Here is a 21,813-nt window from a genome sequence, read left to right on the forward strand (position 1 = left end):
AATTTCTCCCAGTCCTCAGGTTTGCTGCTTTTTCTGGCCAATTTATATGCCTCTTCCTTGGATTTAACACTATCCTTAATTTCCCTTGTTAGCGACGGTTGAGCCACCTTCCCCATTTTATTTTTACGCCAGACAGGGATGTACAATTGTTGAAGTTCATCCATGTGATCTTTAAATGTCCGCCATTGACTATCCACCGTCAACCCTTTAAGTATCATTCGTCAGTCTATTCTAGCCAATTCACGTCTCATACCATCGAAGTGGAGGTGCAACGAGACCTGGGTGTCATGGTACATCAGTCATTGAAGGTTGGCATGCAGGTACAGCAGGCGGTTAAGAAAGCAAATGGCATGTTGGCCTTCATAGCGAGGGGATTTGAGTACAGGGGCAGGGAGGTGTTACTACAGTTGTACAAGGCCTTGGTGAGGCCACACCTAGAGTATTGTGTACAGTTTTGGTCTCCTAACTTGAGGAAGGACATTCTTACTATTGAGGGAGTGCAGCGAAGGTTCACCAGACTGATTCCTGGGATGGCGGGACTGACATATCAAGAAAGACTGGATCAACTGGGCTTGTATTCACTGGAGTTCAGAAGAATGAGAGGGGATCTCATAGAAACATTTAAAATTCTGATGGGTTTAGACAGGTTAGTTGCAGGAAGAATGTTCCCAATGTTGGGGAAGTCCAGAACCAGGGGACACAGTCTAAGCATAAGGGGTAAGCTATTTAGGACCGAGATGAGGAGAAACTTCTTCACCCAGAGAGTGGTGAACCTGTGGAATTCTCTACCACAGAAAGTTGTTGAGGCCAATTCACTAAATATATTCAAAAAGGAGTTAGATGTAGTCCACTGGGGGGGGGGGATCAAGGGGTATGGCAAGAAAGCAGGAATGGGGTACTGAAGTTGCATGTTCAGCCATGAACTCACTGAATGGCGGTGCAGGCTCGAAGGGCCGAATAACCTATTCCTGCACCTATTTTCTATGTTTCTTTAAGTCTCTGAATTAACTGTGTCACTCTCCATCTTAATGAAGAATTCTACCATATTATGGTCACTCTTTCCCAAGGGGCCTCGCACAACAAGATTGCTAATTAATCCTCTCTCATTACACAACACCCAGTCTAGGATGGCCAGCTCTCTAGTTGGTTCCTCGACATATTGGTCTGGAAAACCATCCCTTATACACTCCAGGAAATCCTCCTCCACAGTATTCCAACAGTTTGGTTAGCCCAATCTATATGTAGATTAAAATCACCCATGATAACTGCTGTACCTTTATTGCACGCATCCCTAATTTCCTGTTTCATGCCATCCCCAATCTCCCTACTGTTTGGTGGTCTGTACACAACTCCCACTAGCGTTTTCTGCCCTTTGGCGTTCCACAGCTCCACACATACAGATTTGACATCATCCAAGCTAATGTCCTTCCTGACTATTGCGTTAATCTCCTCTTTAACCAGTAACGCTACCCCACCTCCTTTTCCTTTCTGTCTATCCTTCCTGAATATTGAATACCCCTGGATGTTGAGTTCCCTGCTTTGGTCACCCTGGAGCCATGTCTCCGTAATCCCAATTATATCATATCCGTTAACATCTATCTGCGCAGTTAATTCATCCACCTTATTACTAATACTCCTCGCATTGAGGCACAGAGCCCTCAGGCTTGTTTTTTTTAAACACTCTTTGCCCTTTTAGAATTATGTTGTAATTTGGCCCTTTTTGATTTTTGCCTTTGATTTCTCTGCTCTCCTCTTTTACTTATCTCCTTTCTACCTTTTGCTTCTGCCCCCATTTTACTTCCCTCTGTCTCCCTGCATAGATTCCCATCCCCCTGCCATATTAGTTTAAACCCTCCCCAACACTCCCCCTAGGACATCGGTTCTGGTCCTGCCCAGGTGCAGACTGTCCGGTTTGTACTAGTCCCACCTCCCCTAGAACCGGTTCCAATGTCCCAGGAATTTGAATCCCTCCCTCTTGCACCATTTCTCAAGCCACGTATTCATCTTAACTATCCTGCTATTTTTACTCTGACTAGCACGTGGCACTGATAGTAATCCTGAGATTACTACCTTTGAGGTCCTACTTTTTAAATTTAATTCCTACAGAGTCTGTGGGGATAATGATTACAGAGTCTGTGGGGATAATGGTTACAGAGTCTGTGGGGATAATGATTACAGAGTCTGTGGGGATAATGGTTAGAGAGTCTGTGGGGATAATGGTTAGAGAGTCTGTGGGGATAATGATTACAGAGTCTGTGGGGATAATGATTACAGAGTCTGTGGTGATAATGATTACAGAGTCTGTGGTGATAATGATTACAGAGTCTGTGGGGATAATGGTTACAGAGTCTGTGGGGATAATGGTTAGAGAGTCTGTGGGGATAATGGTTACAGAGTCTGTGGGGATAATGATTACAGAGTCTGTGGGGATAATGATTACAGAGTCTGTGGGGATAATGATTACAGAGTCTGTGGGAATAATGGTTAGAGAGTCTGTGGGGATAATGCTTCTAGATAGTCTGTAGGGATAATGCTGAGATAGTCTGTGGAGATAATAAATTCATAGAATCATAGAAGTTTACGGCACAGAAGCAGGCCATTCGGGCCATCTTGTCTGTGCCAGCCGAAAAAGAGCTATCCAACCTAATCGCACTTTCCAACTCTTGGTCCGTAGCCTTGTAGCTTACAGGCCGACAGGAGCACATGATCTTTGCACTGCACTCATCAAATGTTACCTGCGTCTAACAAAAACACACAACAGGTTACGGCCTGTGGATAGCGTCTGTTCAAATAATGGATTTTAAGAGAGTGTCTGTGGAGATAATAGATTATAGATTATAGATTCTGACGGCAACCTGACTACCTCCATCAGCAATTTTAACATCAGATTAGGCCCCCTGCACTCCCCCAAATCCCAACCCATGTTAAAATTGGCCCTATTATTTCAGCGAGCGAGTGGTCAATCTATAGAACAGGCTCCGTATGGCGACAGTGGGAGCAGATAGTATTGATTGTAACACAAAATGAGATATTTTTTTGAAAGAAACGCAACACTTTGGGAGACAGTATCTGAGTGATTTGAGACATGATATGTGGCAAGTGTAGCATGCTTGGGAGGGAACAGGTGACTTTGGCCTGCAAGCATCGGCGGAAACATCGACACAGACTTCAGGATTTTGGGCTTTTTTTGGACATGGCTTTTTCGTATTTCAGAAGAGCTGGAACGGGCCCAGGCATGTTCCAGAGGAATACACATCTGGTGGGTGGGGATAGTCTGGGATGGCTGAAAGCAGATGGAGGACCCTTTTGTCATGTAATGGGAACCCATCAGTGAGAGATCGGGTAAACTGGTCAGTGCTCACGCCATCATCCGGGATGAGATAGCCCCGGAGCGCGGGAACTTCGGGACAAAGGAAGCTATTTGGCCACCCAGACTCGTTGGGAGCCTTTATCTCCAGGGAAAGCCCGGTAACAAAGGCACAGGCCGAAGATTACTCTTTAGTTGGACTGCCTCAGGCAAAGGGCTGTTTTTTGGCACGAGGATTCAGCATTTTTCAGGTATAAGAGAACGACGGTTTGCTGCCGTTTCTCTCTCTCTCCTCTTCTACACTTGCTTGCTTCGTTCAACGCATTCAAGGACCGAGCACGTCGCCTGGGACGGAGAGAAGAAACCTTCGTCTACGAGCAAAGAGAGCATCGCTATTTCGACTGGGAAGCCGACCTCGAGACTGGACTTGGAAAGCACAGACTGGTACAGAACCAGAAGGTACACCTCCTCAGGAGAAGCAGCAAGGAAGCCAGACGGGTAACTGGCGAGAATGATCCCAGCCGACACATCCTTTAGATCACCGCATAGTGTGAAGGGGTGTCATGTGTGCCAGCCAAGCCTTAGGGGTTTAGTGGGGAGGTCCTGCGCGGATAATAGGCATACGCACAGTCTGTTGGACAGATTCAGTGGTGCCCCATTGTCCAAGTAGGAGTGTTTTAGTCGTGGGTACTTAGCAATAGGGGCTTGTTCAGTCAGGCCAGTGGTGTGTGTTGAGCTGTGTTTGTTTTACGCCGTCAGGGGGTGTTTTACTGGAAGCAGGTGTGTGCTTTAACTTAAATAAAAGCATTGTGATGGTTGAGACCGAAAGATCTGTCTATAACTGAGTATTCTGTTCACTACTATAATTCCCGGGGTCTAGAACTGTTGTAAGGGTGGGGGGGCAGGAAATGATTCAATACCACTTACAGGCCCTATGGTTTCCAAAGCTTTCCACCACTAGAGTTTTCCTCGCCTCATGTCTGGGTCTGTTGTAGTCTTATCGATAAGAGATGGATTGCTATGATTAGTCAACAAGTCCAGTATCGTTGGATCGCGTGACTACCAGGATGGTGGACGGTGAACCGGATGGACCTTGGTCTTTATTGCGTGTAGCAATTCCGATTTCTGTCGTGGGTGATCAGTGGATGCAAAAAAACGGTGGTGAGTGCAGCGCACAGGTCACAGCGCTCCTACTGGCCAGGCGAAACTTACCACTTCATCGGTTCCCATGTACGACACCACAGCAGTCAGTGTCTGAATGGTGTAGAAGACCACCAGCGGGTTGTCGTGGTCCTCCAGGGTCTGATGGAAGAGTCGCATCAGTTCGCGGAAGTGGCGCTTGAACGACTCGGTGCTGATGTCCACAACAGTGCTCAGCAGCAGCATCCCAACCTGGAGCCCCAGACCAAAGAGAACATGCACCAGTTACTGCCGCCTGTTGCCCCATCGCCCACCCCCGACCCCCCGTCATTACGTCTCAATCCAGCGACACCCAACAACTACCACCACGAGCACGGGGACATAAATCAGACAGGTCTATGCAACCCATCCTCATAATTTAACCCTTTTAGCTCTGGTATCATTCTGGTCGCTCCAGGGAAGTACAGGAACTGCACGCCATTAAAAGGAAAGGAAAAAGTGAGTAAATTTGGGGGAGGTGGGGGGGCGTGGTGACAGGGATAGGAATCTCAGTAATGGAGCCCACTGTTTTGTAATCACCACACTGTGCGATATGTGAGCGCACTAGGTCTGTGCAGCAGAGCTGGTCTCCAGTTGTCTTGAGTAACCCTTGCCACTGGACCAAGACCTAGTTCTGTCAAGTCCGTGTGATGGCTGGTGTACAACGGCCACCCCACGTGTTAAAAAACTCCACGCCCAGGCATCTTTCACCCTTCATAATTTAGTTCGGGATCTGGAATATTAGGTCCTTCATTGAAACACCTGTGAACTTTTTGACGTGGAACCAAGTGATCCTCGATCGAGGGACTGTCTATGATGAATCACCTATCGAGAGTCAGTACTCGACCTCAGTCACACAAACACCATCATTTTTCTTTCAAACGGATGTGGACGCAAGACATCCCCTTCAGACGGGTGGAATCACATCCACAATGAAAATGTCACCGAATTACTGAGTTGGGAACCCGAGCCAATGCTACATTACCGACGCGACGGTCACATCCCCCTTTACACACCTGTCTCTCCTCTGGAACATTGCTTTTGGTCCACTGAGTTATGAACTGAAGAAGTTGCGGCCATTTCTCTGGCGTTTCGTGCTTGACAATGATCGCAGCCAGTTGGGCGACCGAGTGCCGTACCTTGTGTCTGAAAAAGGGAACGAAATGGGTGTGAGAACAGGCCGCCACATTCGGACAGTGGAAACTTTTACTCACAACACGTCTACAGCTACATTCAATCAGACTCACTTGCAACAATAACAACGTGTATTTATATAGTGCCTGTAACGTAGGAAACCATTCCAAAATGCTTCACAGGAGTGTTACCAGACAAAAATTGACACCGAGCCACATAAGAAATGAGGGCAGATGACCAAAAGCTTGGTCAGAGGTAGGCTTCGAGTGTCTTAAAGGAGGAGAGAGGCACAGAGAGGTAAAGGGAGGGAATTCCAGAGCTTGGGGCTCAGGAGGCTGAACGCACAGGCACCAATGGTTGAGCGATTATAGTCAAGGAGGCTCAAGAGGGCAGAATTAGAGAAGCGCAGACATCTCCGGGGGTTGTGGGGCTGGAGGAGATTACAAAGATAGGAAGGGGGCGAGGACCATAGAGGGGTTTGAAATCAAGGATGAGAATTTTGAAAACGAGGCGTTGCTTAATCGGAAGCCACTATAGGTCAGCGAGCACAGGGGTGGGATGGGTGAGCGGGACTTGGAACGAGTTAGGACACGGGCAGCCCAGCTTTGGATGACCTCAAGTTTACGTAGGGTAGAATGTGGGAGGCCAGCCAGGAGTGCGTCAAAAGGTAACAAAGGCATGGATGCGGGATTCAGCAGCCGATGAGTTGAGGCAGGCACGGAGACAGGCGGTGTTACGGACGTAATGTTATGTAATTCCTGTAAATGTCTCTCTGCTTCTTTCCCACTCGCTAAATCTTTTTGCGTTGCTTACACGATGTCTCTCTCTCTGTCACACACTTTTGAGATTTTCGTGTCTGTGCCATTCTGTCGGGCTCTTTCAGTTTCACTCTTCCTGCAAGTGTCTCCTCTCTGCCTCTTTTCCCCTCTGATTGTGTGTGTGTGTGTGTGTGTGTGTGTGTGTGTGGGGGGGTCTCATGTTCATTACCGACTCTGTATCTATCGCTTTCCTTTTTTATTTTTAAAGGCCTGGATGGCAAATATACTGAGTTATGTGGACGGAGTGAGGCTTTCGGAAAGGTCTGCAACACGGGTGGCTGAGAGAGCAAAGGTGGGCTGCAGGTCAGGCCAGGAAGCAGCAGCGGGGGGGGGAAACAAGGGGCTGAAGCACGAAAAGGAGCAGGCCGAGAGGGCCGGGGGTAGGGGGCTGCAACCAGAGAGGGAGTGGAGGCTGGAGCTACGTGTAACTGTGGGTAAGGCGGGAGGGGCTGGGGGTTTGGCAAGGCGCAAGGAGAACGCTTACTCACCCGCCCTGGAATGCTCTTCCAGCCAGACAGTGACAGGAGTCCCTCCCAGCCCGCCTGCCAAGTGCTTTCCCCAGACACCGGGTCTCTCGCCCACCCCACCCCAAGTGCTTCCTGGATCACTCACCCTAAGGCTTTCTCTGGGCCTGTTGAAACGTGAGAAGAGGAGCGCGCGAGAGAGAGAGAGAGAGAGAGAGAGAGCAAGGCGCGAAGAAGCAAGAATGAATTTAAGTGGGAATTACTTTTCATGTTTATGTTATCAATGTTGGTTAAGAGCGTACATTTTCAGTGAGCTAAATAATCAAGGAGGCGCCTTGTACCAAGTTAAAGTCTGCTTAGGAATTTGATTGCTACTTTCTGGATTGGGATTGACTGCTTTGAAAGGTAACATTTTAAAAATCGTGTGATTTGATGGCTCAATTTTCTCATCTGTACTCAGTGCTGCATACTGGCTGAGCTGGACCGCTTTGGATTTGCTTTCGTCTGGCCAAGCAGGCTTTTGGTGTCAGAATAGAGATGTTTTTACAGGTTTTTTTTTTGTGTATGGAATGAAGACAGAACAGCTGACGGTCGCAATCGTGGTTAAACCGCACGAGTAGGCAGAATCGTTTTAAAGAGTAGGCCGGCAAATCCTATCCTTTGTTCACAATGACACTGGAGGAGAATGAAACTTTAGACAACGGAACAGGATACTGACCAGATTGAGGCGGCCCCCCCGCCCCCAACCCCACATTGGGCAAAGATTTACTGAGCTATGGGGGGGGGGGAAAGAGCAGGGGGGTGGGGGGGGGCGACCGGGATTAATTGGTCAGCTCTTTCAAAGAGCCTGCTTCTGTGCTGTAAGATTCTGTGATTGTGTGATTTAGCAACCCGTTTGATGGCCCAAGGGTCATAAAACCCTCAACACAGCAAGAATTGAGACACTGTATGACTGTTTGTAACACGATATAAAGAGCATGTAAAGCTTCACTCAGTTAGACTCTTCAGCTACCTTCAACAACTTGTAGTTATACAACGCCTTTAACATAGTGAAATGTCCCAAGGCGCTTCACAGGAGTATTATGGGATTAAAAATTTGACCCCGAGCCAGATAAGGAGAAATTAGGGCTGGTGACTAAAAGCTTGGTCAAAGAGGTCGGTTTTAAGGAGCGTCTTGAAGGAGGAAAGCGAGGTAGAGAGGCGGAGAGGTTTAGGGAGGGAGTTCCAGAGCTTGGGGCCCAGGCAACAGAAGGCACGGCCAACCAATGGTGGAGCGATTATAATCAGGGATGCTCAGGAGGGCAGAATTAGAGGGGCGCAGACATCTCGGGGGTTTGTAGGGGCTGGAGGAGGTTACAGAGATAGGGAGGGGGCGAGGGCCATAAACAAGGGTGAGAATTTTGAAATCGAAGCGTTGCTTAACCGGGAGCCAATGTAAGTCAGCGAGCACAGGGGGCGATGGGTGAGCGGGACTTGGTGCGAGTTAGGATACAGGCAGCCGAGTTTTGGATGAGCTCAACTTGACTTCAGGTAGAATGTGGGAGGCCGGCCAGGAGTGCGTTGGAATAGTCAAGTCTGGAGGTAGCAAAGGCACGGTTGAGGGTTTCAGCAGCGGATAAGCTGAGGTGGGGGCAGAGATGTTACGGAGGGGAAATAGGTGGTCTGAGTTATGCTGCGCATATGTAGACGAAAGCTCATTTCAGGGTAAAATATGACACCAATGTTGCGAACAGTCTGGTTCAGGGTGGCAGCATGAACAGCCTGGGTAGGGAATCGCTCCTGATGGCCAGGGAGGTCGATACACATGAGAAGGACTCAGTTTGTAGTCTTAAGGTGAATGTTTCGAAACAATAATAAATATGGTTAATTGTCAGGAATATTACTGTCTCTAACTTTCACAAATCGGTTATTAAAAGGATATAGATTGTCCTGACATTTGGTAATGCTTATTCCAGTCAATCTACTGTCTGTCCTACAGGGAGTGATCCTTTGCTGTGATGCTCCCTCACAGTCTCAGGAGCCACTCCGTATTCCAGTGGCCCGCAGCTCCTCCACTACATACAGATATTAGAAGGGGCTGGGCACTGCTTCACCATTTCTCAGCAATCCTCCCCAATGCCCCAAGTATTGTACGGCCTGATCACTTACTCGTGTTCCTGCTGCAGAGACTGCAGAACCACTGGCTTCAAACTGAAGGGGGAAACACAGAGAATCTGTTAGTACATCCTCGTCAAGCTGCCAGATAGTGAGCCATGTAAATACTCAAACGCTTGTTCAGTTTAACATCTCGCAAAACACGCACGCACAGCACTCATTAACAGTGCATTCAAATAACAGACAGGTAAAACCTTCCACGTGCTATAAAGCAAGAGTCAGATACAGAGTAAAGCTCCCTCTACACTGTCCCATCAAACACTCCTAGGGCAGGTACAGCATGGGTTAGATACACAGTAAAGCTCCCTCTACACTGTCCCATCAAACACTCCCAGGGCAGGTACAGGGGGTTAGATACAGAGTAATGCTCCCTCTACACTGTCCCATCAAACACTCCCAGGGCAGGTACAGCACGGGTTAGATACAGAGTAAAGCTCCCTCTACACTGTCCCATCAAACACTCCCAGGGCAGGTACAGCACGGGTTAGGTACAGAGTAAAGCTCCCTCTACACTGTCCCATCAAACACTCCCAGGGCAGGTACAGCACGGGTTAGATATAGAGTAGAGCTCCCTCTACACTGTCCCAAACACTCCCAGGGCGGGTACAGCACGGGTTAGATACAGAGTAAAGCTCCCTCTACACTGTCCCATCAAACACTCCCAGGGCAGGTACAGCACGGGTTAGGTACAGAGTAAAGCTCCCTCTACACTGTCCCATCAAACACTCCCAGGGCAGGTACAGCACGGGTTAGATATAGAGTAGAGCTCCCTCTACACTGTCCCAAACACTCCCAGGGCGGGTACAGCACGGGTTAGATACAGAGTAAAGCTCCCTCTACACTGTCCCATCAAACACTCCCAGGGTAGGTACAGCATGGGGTTAGATACAGAGTAAAGCTCCCTCTACACTGTCCCATCAAACACTCCCAGGGCATGAACAGGGGGTTAGATACAGAGTAAAGCTCCCTCTACACTGTCCCATCAAACACTCCCAGGGCAGGTACAGGGGGTTAGATACAGAGTAAAGCTCCCTCTACACTGTCCCATCAAACACTCCCAGGGCAGGTATAGCACGGGGTTAGATACAGAGTAAAGCTCCCTCTACACTGTCCCCTATGAAACACTCGCAGGGCAGGTACAGCACGGGTTAGATACAGAGTAGTGCTCTCTCTACGCTGTCCCTTCAAACACTCCCAGGGCAGGTACAGCACGGGGTTAGATACAGAGTAAAGTTCCCACTACACTGTCCCCTATCAAACACTCCCAGGCCAGATTGAGATGAGTTAGATGCAGAATAAAGCTGTCTCTAATAGCCCTCACCCCAACTTCAGACTGCACGAGTGAGATGATTTTCAAAATCAGCCATCCTGCAACTGTTCTTACCAGTTTTATTTCAAATGAAGGGCTGTTTTGTGCTGGGGATCCTGCCCATTAGGAACTTAGCTGAGATGGTCCCACAATTATTTTGCATAGGCTCCTTATAGCTACCGTCATGCTCTATCTGCACTGAATTTGGAGCACGGTCCTAAATGTAACGGGGCAGTTTCTAACCCACTGCACCATGCAACTCCCTCTGGCCCTGCGTCGCTTCCCTTCAGTGATGCACCCAGAATTTTTCCAAACGCTTGCAATGGAACGGCCTGCACCTGTGCATACATCATTAAAGCAAGTCCTGTCAAGTACTCAAGGTACGTCACAGAGAGGGAAACTTAATTCCCCCCGTCTAACCCTGTGCCCCATCAGCAAGAGAGGGGCCCTCCTTTCCCTTGCCCACCCCGCAAAATCTGAGACTGGACCCCCAGGTCCCAGAGGTTGAGAGAGCAATGCTCTTACTGTTAAAACCACACACTTGGTGCAGCTGCAGGCTTTTATTAGCTGGAAATTTGAAAAGATCAATCACATACTTCTCTTTCAGATCCGCCGACAGTTTCTTCCAGTGTTTAGCAACTCTTCTTCTCACGAGCACAGCTGCAAACTGACGGATCTAAAGCAGGTGGGGAAAGAAAGTGAGCTCGCTGATAGCTGGAGGGGGGGGGGGGCGGAGATGGGGAAGTGGGACGAAATGCACCCGGAAACAAAATACCACCGGGCCGAAAGAAACGGAAGCCGGTTAGACAAGAACGTTAATGACCCGTCATTTGCAGTCAGCAGAAAGCTTCCCAGAGAGATCTCGCGCAAACTGTGGGGTTTCTCGACCTGTAATTGATTGTAGCAGTGAACAATAGTGCCGCAGTGCCACCATCAAGCTGTCTGAGCAGCCAATCACATCGAAAAATTCTCACCGTCAGCAAACCAGGAAATAAAAAGCAGCTTTTAGCCTCACTTTTTTTTTTAAAGTTAGCGAGCGAAATAAAGATTGTGACATACATGGGGTGAAGGTAGAAGCTGAAATATCAAACAAGCTTTAGATTTTTTTTAAATTGTAATTTATCAAAATGGAGAAATTCCGCAAATATAAAAAATAGTTTTTCAGGGCCAGAACGGTTGTTTAGCAGTCAACACGTTGCTAAAACCCCAGTTACACCTATTCCAACAAGGCTAACATTTAATGGGGTGTTTAACAGCGAAATTAGCATGGAAAAGCTCACTGATTTCACTAATAGCCAGCTATGGCAGGGGGGTGGGGGGGTCTTCCACAGTACAGCCCGTGTCACAGTAGTGAATGCCTGACCGCAACTACAGGGTTTCCGCGTTTAAATGCGCATGCGCTAAATCCTGAAGTTACGGTCAGTTTCAGAGAGGTGATGACGACGAACGCTGACAGTTCGCCGTTATGACTCACTGCAAATTCCGGGCCAACGATCAGTGACTTTAAATGGTGCAGACATTAACGTCAGCAATGCCACAGTGGGAAGGTTCCATTATTTCCCCCGGGCTTTTGTAGCCCCATGAAAACCGTTTCCAACTCAATATGCGCCACGAGCAGGAGTGATCTTGAGCGCGATTGGTATGAAGCGTCGCAAGGTGCCTGCTGACTTGCTCACATCCGAGACAGACGCTGCTTTTTAATGGGCAGCACCATTTCCACTCACGTTCACTCCATCGCTCACTCAGCACAAGAAAGAAAGACTTGCATCGATGAAGCACCTTTCGCGACCTCGATGTCCCAAAGCACTTCACGGGCAATAAAGTACTTTTGAAGTGTAAGCAGTTTTGTAATGTAGGGAAATGCGGCAGCCAATTTATGCACAATTAGCTCCCACAAACAGAAACATAAAATAAGCAATCAGTTTTAATGATGTTCATTATGAGATAAATAGCGGCCGAGTGATCTTTTACGTCCACCTCAAGAGAGCAGACTTGGTTCAATGTCTCACCCGTAAGACAGCACTCTCTCGGTACTGACACCGGGATTGTCAGCCTGGATTATGGGCTCAAGTCTCTTGAGTGGAACCCACGACCTTTGGATTCACTTTGGGACATCCCGACTTCGTGAAATGCAACTTATACCACCGTGCCATTTTAACTTTGACGTGTTACATTATGGGATGCAATGCCCAGTGTGCGTCTCTCACTCAAACCCCCCCCCACCCCCCCTGTGAGCCCGCCAACTATTCCACCATGGTTGATTCCGGAGATGAGGGGGTTGACTTATGAAGATAGGTTGAGTAGGTTGAGCCTCTATACATTTGGAGTTCAGAAGAATGAGAGGTGATCTTATCGAAACGTGTCAGATTATGAGGGGGCTCGACAAGGTGGATGCAGAGAGGATGTTTCCACTGATGGGGGAGACTAGAACTAGGGGGCATGTTCTTAGAATAAGGGGCCGCCCATTTAAAACTGAGATGAGGAGGAATTTCTTCTCTCAGAGGGTTGTAAATCTGTGGAATTCTCTGCCCCAGAGAGCTGTGGAGGCTGGGTCATTGAATATATTTAAGGTGGAGAGAGACAGATTTTTGAGCGATAAGGAAGTGAAGGGTTATGGGGAGCGGGCGGGGAAGTGGAACTGAGTCCATGATCGGATCAGCCATGATCGTATTAAATGGCGGAGCAGGCTCGAGGGGCCTACTGGCCTAATGTTCCTATGATGGGCAATCCAGCGGACCTAATGTGTCTTCACTCGATAACCACACAAGGGAGTCGGGGGGGGGGGGGTCAGTGTCACTGGAGCAAGACCCTTGGCTGATGTTCCGCTTTCTAGTTCAGGGACCCGGAAGTCAATCGTGAATGAGAGCAACTGACTCAGCACTGCCCAGGGATTGAACCTGGGACTTTTCTGGTCTGGGTGGCTCAGAGACTTGCTACCTTAGTTAGAGGATTAGGCCATTAATCTCCCCATGAGTAGGTCTCCCCACTCGACACGTCCAGAGCTTCTCCCAAGCTGCTGGGAGCTGTAACAAGGGCTACCAAGTGTTCTTCTCCTCCCGAGGAGATATCCTCCTCATCCTCCTTGAATCCCAACAGAATTCCTGCACCTTCCTTTTAGGAATCTGACCGCTAACACTTCTGGTGCATGCAGATCCACTTGCTCGCTGGACTGTGGTCATAGAATCGTAGAATGATACAGCACAGGAGGAGGCCATTCGGCCCATCGTGCCTGTGCCGGCTCATTGGTAGACCTATCCAATTAATCCCACTCACCTGCTTTTCCCCCACAGCCCTACAATGTTTTTCCGTTTCAAGTACTTATCCAATTCTCTTTTGGAAGTTACCGCTGAATCTGTTTCTATCATTCTTTATGGCAGTGCAGTCTAGATTGTAACTTGCTATGCAAAAAAAGATTCTCCTCATTTCCTCCTCTGGTTCTTTTACCAATTATCTTAAATCTGTGTCCGCTGGTTACCGACCCTCCTGTCACAGGAAATAGTTTCTCCTTATTTACGCTAAAACCATCGAAAGAAACGTTGGAAGCGGTTTACCTGAGGGTTTGGTGAGCTTGTGAGGATGGTGCAGAGTGCAGGAACCACTGAGGGATCCTTAAATGCCTCCTTCAACTGACCTGTGGCCTGTGGGTGGGAAAAGAGGCACAGAATTACACGTTACATTCGGCCCAACTGATCTATGCCGGCGTTTGTGTGCCACACGAGCCTCCTCCCACACCGCTGCACCTCACCCCATCAGCATATCCTCCTATTCCTTTCTCCCTCATGTGCTTATCTAGCTTCCTTTTAAATGCACGTATGCTGCTCGCCCCAACTACTCCCTGAGGTAGAGAGTTCCACATTCTTAGCACTCCCAGCAGTAAAGATATTTCTCCTGAAAGACAGATCTGGGAGAAAGCAGCACTCCTAACAGTCTAATCAGTTCATTCAAAAACAGCAACGTTCAAACTCCTGACCCCCAAAAAGGATAAAGATGCTTTGTTTTTGTTTAAAGCTCACACCCCTGTCAATAAGCACTGGATCTTAAGCGACTTGGACAGTTCAAAAGTGCCTTATACCCACTCCTTGCCTGGGAAGATCCTACTTCACAACAAACATTCATGAACGCTCACAATACTCTCTCATGATAATGTTACGATTAGTGACAGACCACTTCAAATTCATTACAATATTCATTCAACTTCAGAAACTGCCATTCATTTGCTTCTACTAATGCAGCGGACAAAAGGTTCTATTCTGCCCGCAACAAAGAACATTTGGCAGATGGGAGTATAATGTGGGAAAATGTGAGGTTATCCACTTTGGTGAAAAAAATAAAAAGCAAATTATAATTTAAATGGAGAAAGATTGCAAAGTGCCGCAGTACAGCGGGACCTGGGGGTTACTTGTACATGAAACACAAAAGGATAGTCTGCAGGTACAGCAAGTGATCAGGAAGGCCAATGGTATCTTGGCCTTTATTGCAAAGGGGATGGAGTATAAAAGCAGGGAAGTCTTGCTCCAGTTATACAGGGTATTGGTGAGGCCACACCTGGAGTACTGCGTGCAGTTTTGGTTTCCATATTTACGAAAGGATATACTTGCGTGGAGGCAGTTCAGAGAAGGTTCACTCGGTTGATTCCGGAGATGAGGGGGTTGATTTATGAGGAAAGGTTGAGTAGGTTGGGCCTATACACATTGGAATTCAGAAGAATGAGAGGTGATCTTATCGAAACATAAGATAATGAGGGGGCTCGACAAGGTGGATGTAGAGAGGATATTTTCACTCATAGGGGAAACTAAAACTAGGAGACATAGTCTCAGGAATGCCCATTTAAAACTGAGATGAGGAGGAATTTCTTCTCTCAGAGGGTTGTAAATCTGTGGAATTCTCTGCCCCAGAGAGCTGTGGAGGCTGGGTCATTGAATATATTTAAGGGGGAGAGAGACAGATTTTTGAGCGATAAGGGAGTGAAGGGTTATGGGGAGCGGGCGGGGAAGTGGAGCTGAGTCCATGATCGGATCAGCCATGATCGTATTAAATGGCGGAGCAGGCTCGAGGGGCCAGGTGGCCTATTCCTGCTCCTATTTCTCATGTTCTTATGTTAAGATGTGCCATCATTATTACCAGCCACACAGGGCATCCCTAAATGGAAGAGAGAACTGTCGCTCTCCAGCAGCTCCAGACCTTGCGCATTCCTATACTAGTTGTCCAATGTTGCAGTCCCTACTGAAGCGATAGGGAGCAAGCAGACCGAGGTAATACATTTCTTTAAAACAAAAATCAAAGCATCAGCTGGAAGTGCAGCTGTCCAGTATTTTTAACTTTACTCCTCAGCTGATGGGGATTTCGAGATGGTGGAGACAGGAGCAAGGCCTCGTCCCTTTCAATCTCCTTCTTCGGCAGCTCCCCCGGAGTCGAGGACGGGTTCTCAGGTGACTGAAGGGACCAATGCGGGACCTAGTCTCTGTCACAGGTGGGGCAGGTGGTGGTTGAAGAGAAGGGTGGGTGGGGGGGCTTGATTTGTCGTGTGCTCCTTCCGCTGTTCGTACTTGGCTTCTGCGTGCTCCCGGCGTAGAGACTCAAGGTGTTCGCCGCCTTCCCGGATGCTTCTCCATTTTGAGCGGTCTTGGGCCGGGGATTCCTCCTATCGATTACTTTCAATCTGTGCCCCCTGGTTGTTGACCTCTCTGCCCAGGGAAACAGGTCCGTCCGATCCACTCTATCCAGGCCCCTCATCATTTTATACACCTCAATCAGCTCTCCCCTCAGCCTCCTCTGTTCCAAGGAAAACAAACCCCAGCCTATCCAATCTTTCCTCATCGCTAAAATTCTCCAGTCCCGGCAACATCCTGGTAAATCTCCTCTGTACCCTCTCCAGTGCAACATCCTGGTAAATCTCCTCTGTACCCTCTCCAGTGCAACATCCTGGTAAATCTCCTCTGTACCCTCTCCAGTGCAACATCCTGGTAAATCTCCTCTGTACCCTCTCCAGTGCAACATCCTGGTAAATCTCCTCTGTACCCTCTCCAGTGCAACATCCTGGTAAATCTCCTCTGTACCCTCTCCAGTGCAACATCCTGGTAAATCTCCTCTGTACCCTCTCCAGTGCAACATCCTGGTAAATCTCCTCTGTACCCTCTCCAGTGCAACATCCTGGTAAATCTCCTCTGTACCCTCTCCAGTGCAACATCCTGGTAAATCTCCTCTGTACCCTCTCCAGTGCAACATCCTGGTAAATCTCCTCTGTACCCTCTCCAGTGCAACATCCTGGTAAATCTCCTCTGTACCCTCTCCAGTGCAACATCCTGGTAAATCTCCTCTGTACCCTCTCTAGTGTAACATCCTGGTAAATCTCCTCTGTACCCTCTCCAGTGCAACATCCTGGTAAATCTCCGCTGTACCCTCTCCAGTTCAACATCCTGGTAAATCTCCTCTGCACCCTCGCCAGTGCAACATCCTGGTAAATCTCCTCTGTACCCTCTCTAGTGCAACATCCTGGTAAATCTCCTCTGTACCCTCTCCAGTGCAACATCCTGGTAAATCTCCGCTGTACCCTCTCCAGTGCAACATCCTGGTAAATCTCCTCTGCACCCTCGCCAGTGCAACATCCTGGTAAATCTCCTCTGTACCCTCTCTAGTGCAACATCCTGGTAAATCTCCTCTGTACCCCTCTCCAGTGCAACATCCTGGTGAATCTCCTCTGTACCCTCTCCAGTGCAACATCCTGGTAAATCTCCTCTGTACCCTCTCCAGTGCAACATCCTGGTAAATCGCCTCTGTACCCTCTCCAGTGCAACATCCTGGTAAATCTCTTCTGTACCCTCTCCAGTGCAACATCCTGGTAAATCTCCTCTGTACCCTCTCCAGTGCAACATCCTGGTAAATCTCCTCTGTACCCTCTCCAGTGCAACATCCTGGTATATCTCCTCTGTACCCTCTCTAGTGCAACATCCTGGTAAATCTCCTCTGTACCCTCCCCAGTGCAACATCCTGGTAAATCTCCTCTGTACCCTCTCCAGTGCAACATCCTGGTAAATCTCCTCTGTACCCCTCTCCAGTGCAATCACATCCTTCCTGTAATGTGGTGACCAGAACTGTGCACGCAGTACTCCAGCTGTGGCCTAACCAGTGTTTTATACAGTTCAAGCATAACCCTCCCTGCTCTTGTATTCCATACCTCGGCCAATAAAGGCAAGCATTCCGTATGCCTTCTTAACCACCTCATCTACCTGGCCTGCGACCTCAGGGATCTGTGGACCTGCACTCCAAGGACCCTTTGTTCCTCTACACTTTTCAGTGTGGTGCAATTTATTTGTATTTCCTTGCCTTGTCTTCCCATGCATTACCTCACACTTCTTCGGATTGAATTCCATTTGCCACTGTTCTGCCCACCTGACCAGTTGATTGATTTCTTCCTGCAGTCCGCAGCTTTCGTCTACATTGCTGTATTGATACCCGCCCTCCTGTATGGCTCAGAAACATGGACCATGTACAGTAGACGCCTGGAGAAATACCACCAACGATGTCTCCGCGAGATCCTGCAAATCCCCCGGGAGGACAGACGCACCAACGTTAGCGTCCTCGACCAGGCCAACATCCCCAGCATCGAAGCACTGACCACACTCGACCAGCTCCGCTGGGCAGGGCCACACTGTCCGCATGGCCCCCAGACACGAGACTCCCAAAGCAAGCGCTCTACTCGGAACTCCTTCACGGGCAAGCGAGCCCCAGGAGGGCAGAGGAAACGTTACAAGGGACCAACCTCAAAGCCTCCCTGATAAAGTGCAACATCCCCACCGACACCTGGGAGTCCCTGGCCCAAAGACCAGTCCGCCCTAAGTGGAGGGAGTGCATCCGGGAGGGCACTGAGCACCTCGAGTCTCGTCGCCGAGAGCGTGCAGAAAGCAATCGCAGGCAGCGGAAGGAGCGTGCGGCAAACCAGTCCCACCCTCCCCTTCCCTCAACCACTGTCTGTCCCACCTGTGACAGGGACTGTGGTTCTCGTATTGGACTGTTCAGTCACCTGAGAACTCACAGTTAGAGTGGGGGCAAGTCTTCCTCGACTCCGAGGGACTGCCTATGATGATGAACATTACCAACCACACAGCTGATTTTGGTATCAGCTGCAAACTTCTTAATCACACCCCCTACATTCAGGTCTAGATCATTGATATATACCACAAAAAGCACTGAACCCAGTAGTGAGCCCTGTGGGACTCCACTGGAAACACCCATCAACCATTACCCTTTGCTTCCTGCCTCTGAGCCATTTTGGATCCAACTTGCCACTTTGCCCTGGATCCCATGGGCTTTTACTTTCGTAAACAGTCTGCCATGTGGGACCTTATCAAAAGCCTTGCTAAAATCCATATACACTGCATCGTACACACTGCCCTCATTGACCCTCTTTTGTTACCTCCTCAAAATATTCAATCACGTTAGTCAGACATGACCTTCCCTTAACAATTCCACGCTGGCACCCCCCATTAGCCCCGCCCCTGTGGATTGTTCCTCCTGGTAGCGCTGGCCCCGCCCCCCCAGGTGACTGACAGTTCTCCCCCCCATTAGCCCCGCCCCCCCAGGTGACTGACAGTTCTTCCCCCCATTAGCCCCGCCCCTGTGGATTGTCCTCACGCCCCCCTCCCGCCCATTAGCCCCGCCCCAATGGATTGTTCCTCCCAGTAGCGGAGACCCCGCCCCCCCCCGGGTGATGGACAGTTCGCCCCCCCCATTAGCCCCGCCCCAGTGTATTGTCCTCACCCCCCCCCCAGTTAGGCCCGCCCCAATGGATTGTTCCTCCCGGTAGCGCTGGCCCCGCCCCCCCGGGTGACTGACAGTTCTCCCCACCCCCCGTCCCCCCATTAGCCCCGCCCCTGTGGATTGTCCTCACCCCCCCCCCCCCCGCAGTTAGGCCTGCCCCAATGGATTGTTCCTCCCAGTAGCGGAGACCCTGCCCCTTCGGGTGATGGACAGTTCTCCCACCCCATTAGCCCCGCCCCAAAGGATTGTTCCTCCCAGTAGCAGAGACCCCGCCCCCACCCGGGTGACTGACAGTTCTCCCCCCACCCCCCATTAACCCCGTCCCAATGGATTTACCTCACACCCCGCCTCCCCCCCCATTAGCCCCGCCCCTGTGGATTGTTTCTCCCAGTAGCGGAGACTCCGCCCCCCCATTAGCCCCGCCCCTGTGGATTGTTCCTCCCAGTGGCGCTGACCCCGCCCCCCCCGGGTGATGGACAGTTCTCCCCATTAGCCCCGCCCCTGTGGATTGTTCCTCCCAGTAGCGCTGGCCCCGCCCCGCCCCCCCCCGGGTGATTGACAGCTGTCCCCACGCCCCGCCCACCCACAGCTCGAGCAGCCCGGGCGGGCCGCGCGCCGGGGGTTTGAACTGCCGGCAGTTGGGGGGGGGGATCAACCGCTGGTCTCTCTCCCCTCCCCCCCTCCATCCCCCCATCCCCCCCCCCCCACAGCCGGGCCGGGGCCCCATCCCCCACAGCCGGACCGGGCCGGGGCCCCATCCCCCACAGCCGGGCCGGGCCCCCATCCCCCCCACAGCCGGGCCGGGCCGGGCCCCCATCCCCCCCACAGCCGGGCCGGGCCGGGCCCCCATCCCCCCCACAGCCGGGCCGGGCCGGGCCGGGCCCCCATCCCCCCCACAGCCGGGCCGGGCCCCCATCCCCCCCACAGCCGGGCCGGGCCCCCATCCCCCCCACAGCCGGGCCGGGCCCCCATCCCCCCCACAGCCGGGCCGGGCCGGGCCGGGCCCCCCTCACCTGCTGGATCAGGGCGGTGTCGGGCTCCAGCAGGTTGTTGAGAATCTTCTCCAGGATCTCCGCCATCGTTTGTGCCGCTCGGTTCCCTCACAGCCGCCGGCCTCCCCCTCCTCTCCCTCCCTCCCCGCGCTCACTGCTCCCTCAGCCTCAGCCCTCAGCCCTCGCACGCCGCACTGTCAGCGCCCCCCTGTGACTGGGAGGTCTGTACTGTCAGCGCCCCCCTGTGACTGGGATGTCTGTACTGTCAGCCCCCCCCTGTGACTGGGAGGTCTTTACTGTCAGCGCCCCCCTGTGACTGGGAGGACTGTACTGTCAGCGTCCCCCTGTGACTGGGAGGACTGTACTGTCAGCGCCCCCCTGTGACTGGGATGTCTGTACTGTCAGCCCCCCCCTGTGACTGGGAGGTCTTTACTGTCAGCGCCCCCCTGTGACTGGGAGGACTGTACTGTCAGCGTCCCCCTGTGACTGGGAGGACTGTACTGTCAGCGCCCCCCTGTGACTGGGAGGACTGTACTGTCAGCGCCCCCCTGTGACTGGGAGGTCTGTACTGTCAGCGCCCCCCTGTGACTGGGAGGACTGTACTGTCAGCGCCCCCCTGTGACTGGGAGGACTGTACTGTCAGCGCCCCCCTGTGACTGGGAGGTCTGTACTGTCAGCGCCCCCCTGTGACTGGGAGGACTGTACTGTCAGCGCCCCCCTGTGACTGGGAGGACTGTACTGTCAGCGCCCCCCTGTGACTGGGAGGTCTGTACTGTCAGCGCCCCCCTGTGACTGGGAGGTCTGTACTGTCAGCGCCCCCCTGTGACTGGGAGGTCTGTACTGTCAGCGCCCCCCTGTGACTGGGAGGTCTGTACTGTCAGCGCCCCCCTGTGACTGGGAGGTCTGTCAGCGCCCCCTTGTGACTGGGAGGTCTGTACTGTCAGCGCCCCCCCCTGTGACTGGGAGGTCTGTACTGTCAGCGCCCCCCCCTGTGACTGGGAGGTCTGTACTGTCAGCGCCCCCCTGTGACTGGGAGGTCTGTACTGTCAGCGCCCCCCTGTGACTGGGAGGTCTGTACTGTCAGCGCCCCCCTGTGACTGGGAGGACTGTACTGTCAGCGCCCCCCTGTGACTGGGAGGTCTGTACTGTCAGCGCCCCCCTGTGACTGGGAGGACTGTACTGTCAGCGCCCCCCTGTGACTGGGAGGTCTGTACTGTCAGCGCCCCCCCCTGTGACTGGGAGGTCTGTACTGTCAGCGCCCCCCTGTGACTGGGAGCTCTGTACTGTCAGCGCCCCCCTGTGACTGGGAGGTCTGTACTGTCAGCGCCCCCCTGTGACTGGGAGGTCTGTACTGTCAGCGCCCCCCTGTGACTGGGAGGACTGTACTGTCAGCGCCCCCCTGTGACTGGGAGGACTGTACTGTCAGCGCCCCCCTGTGACTGGGAGGTCTGTACTGTCAGCGCCCCCCCTGTGACTGGGAGGTCTGTACTGTCAGCGCCCCCCTGTGACTGGGAGGACTGTACTGTCAGCCCCCCCCCTGTGACTGGGAGGTCTGTACTGTCAGCGCCCCCTGTGACTGGGAGGTCTGTACTGTCAGCCCCCCCCCCTGTGACTGGGAGGACTGTACTGTCAGCGCCCCCCCTGTGACTAGGAGGTCTGTACTGTCAGCGCCCCCTGTGACTGGGAGGTCTGTACTGTC

At 51.4% G+C, this 21,813-nt stretch overlaps 1 protein-coding gene across 1 annotated transcript in view; it reads right to left on the reverse strand.

Annotated features, from left to right (window-relative positions):
- The window catches only part of ipo4 (importin 4), a 112,382-nt gene extending 92,112 nt beyond the window's left edge, over positions 1 to 20,270 (reverse strand). Inside the window, exons 1-6 of the mRNA XM_070866662.1 lie at positions 20,136 to 20,270; positions 13,917 to 14,003; positions 10,962 to 11,041; positions 9,051 to 9,092; positions 5,503 to 5,632; positions 4,520 to 4,699 (exon numbers count right to left, since the gene is read on the reverse strand). Of these exons, the coding sequence (XP_070722763.1) occupies positions 4,520 to 4,699; positions 5,503 to 5,632; positions 9,051 to 9,092; positions 10,962 to 11,041; positions 13,917 to 14,003; positions 20,136 to 20,201 (585 nt within the window). The 5' untranslated portion in view covers positions 20,202 to 20,270. The remainder of the gene's footprint in view (positions 1 to 4,519; positions 4,700 to 5,502; positions 5,633 to 9,050; positions 9,093 to 10,961; positions 11,042 to 13,916; positions 14,004 to 20,135) is intronic.
- Between the last annotated feature and the right edge of the window lie 1,543 nt (positions 20,271 to 21,813).

The sequence above is a fragment of the Pristiophorus japonicus genome, chromosome 23 (assembly GCF_044704955.1).
Source record: "Pristiophorus japonicus isolate sPriJap1 chromosome 23, sPriJap1.hap1, whole genome shotgun sequence".
In the NCBI taxonomy this organism is placed as follows: Eukaryota; Metazoa; Chordata; class Chondrichthyes; family Pristiophoridae; genus Pristiophorus; species Pristiophorus japonicus.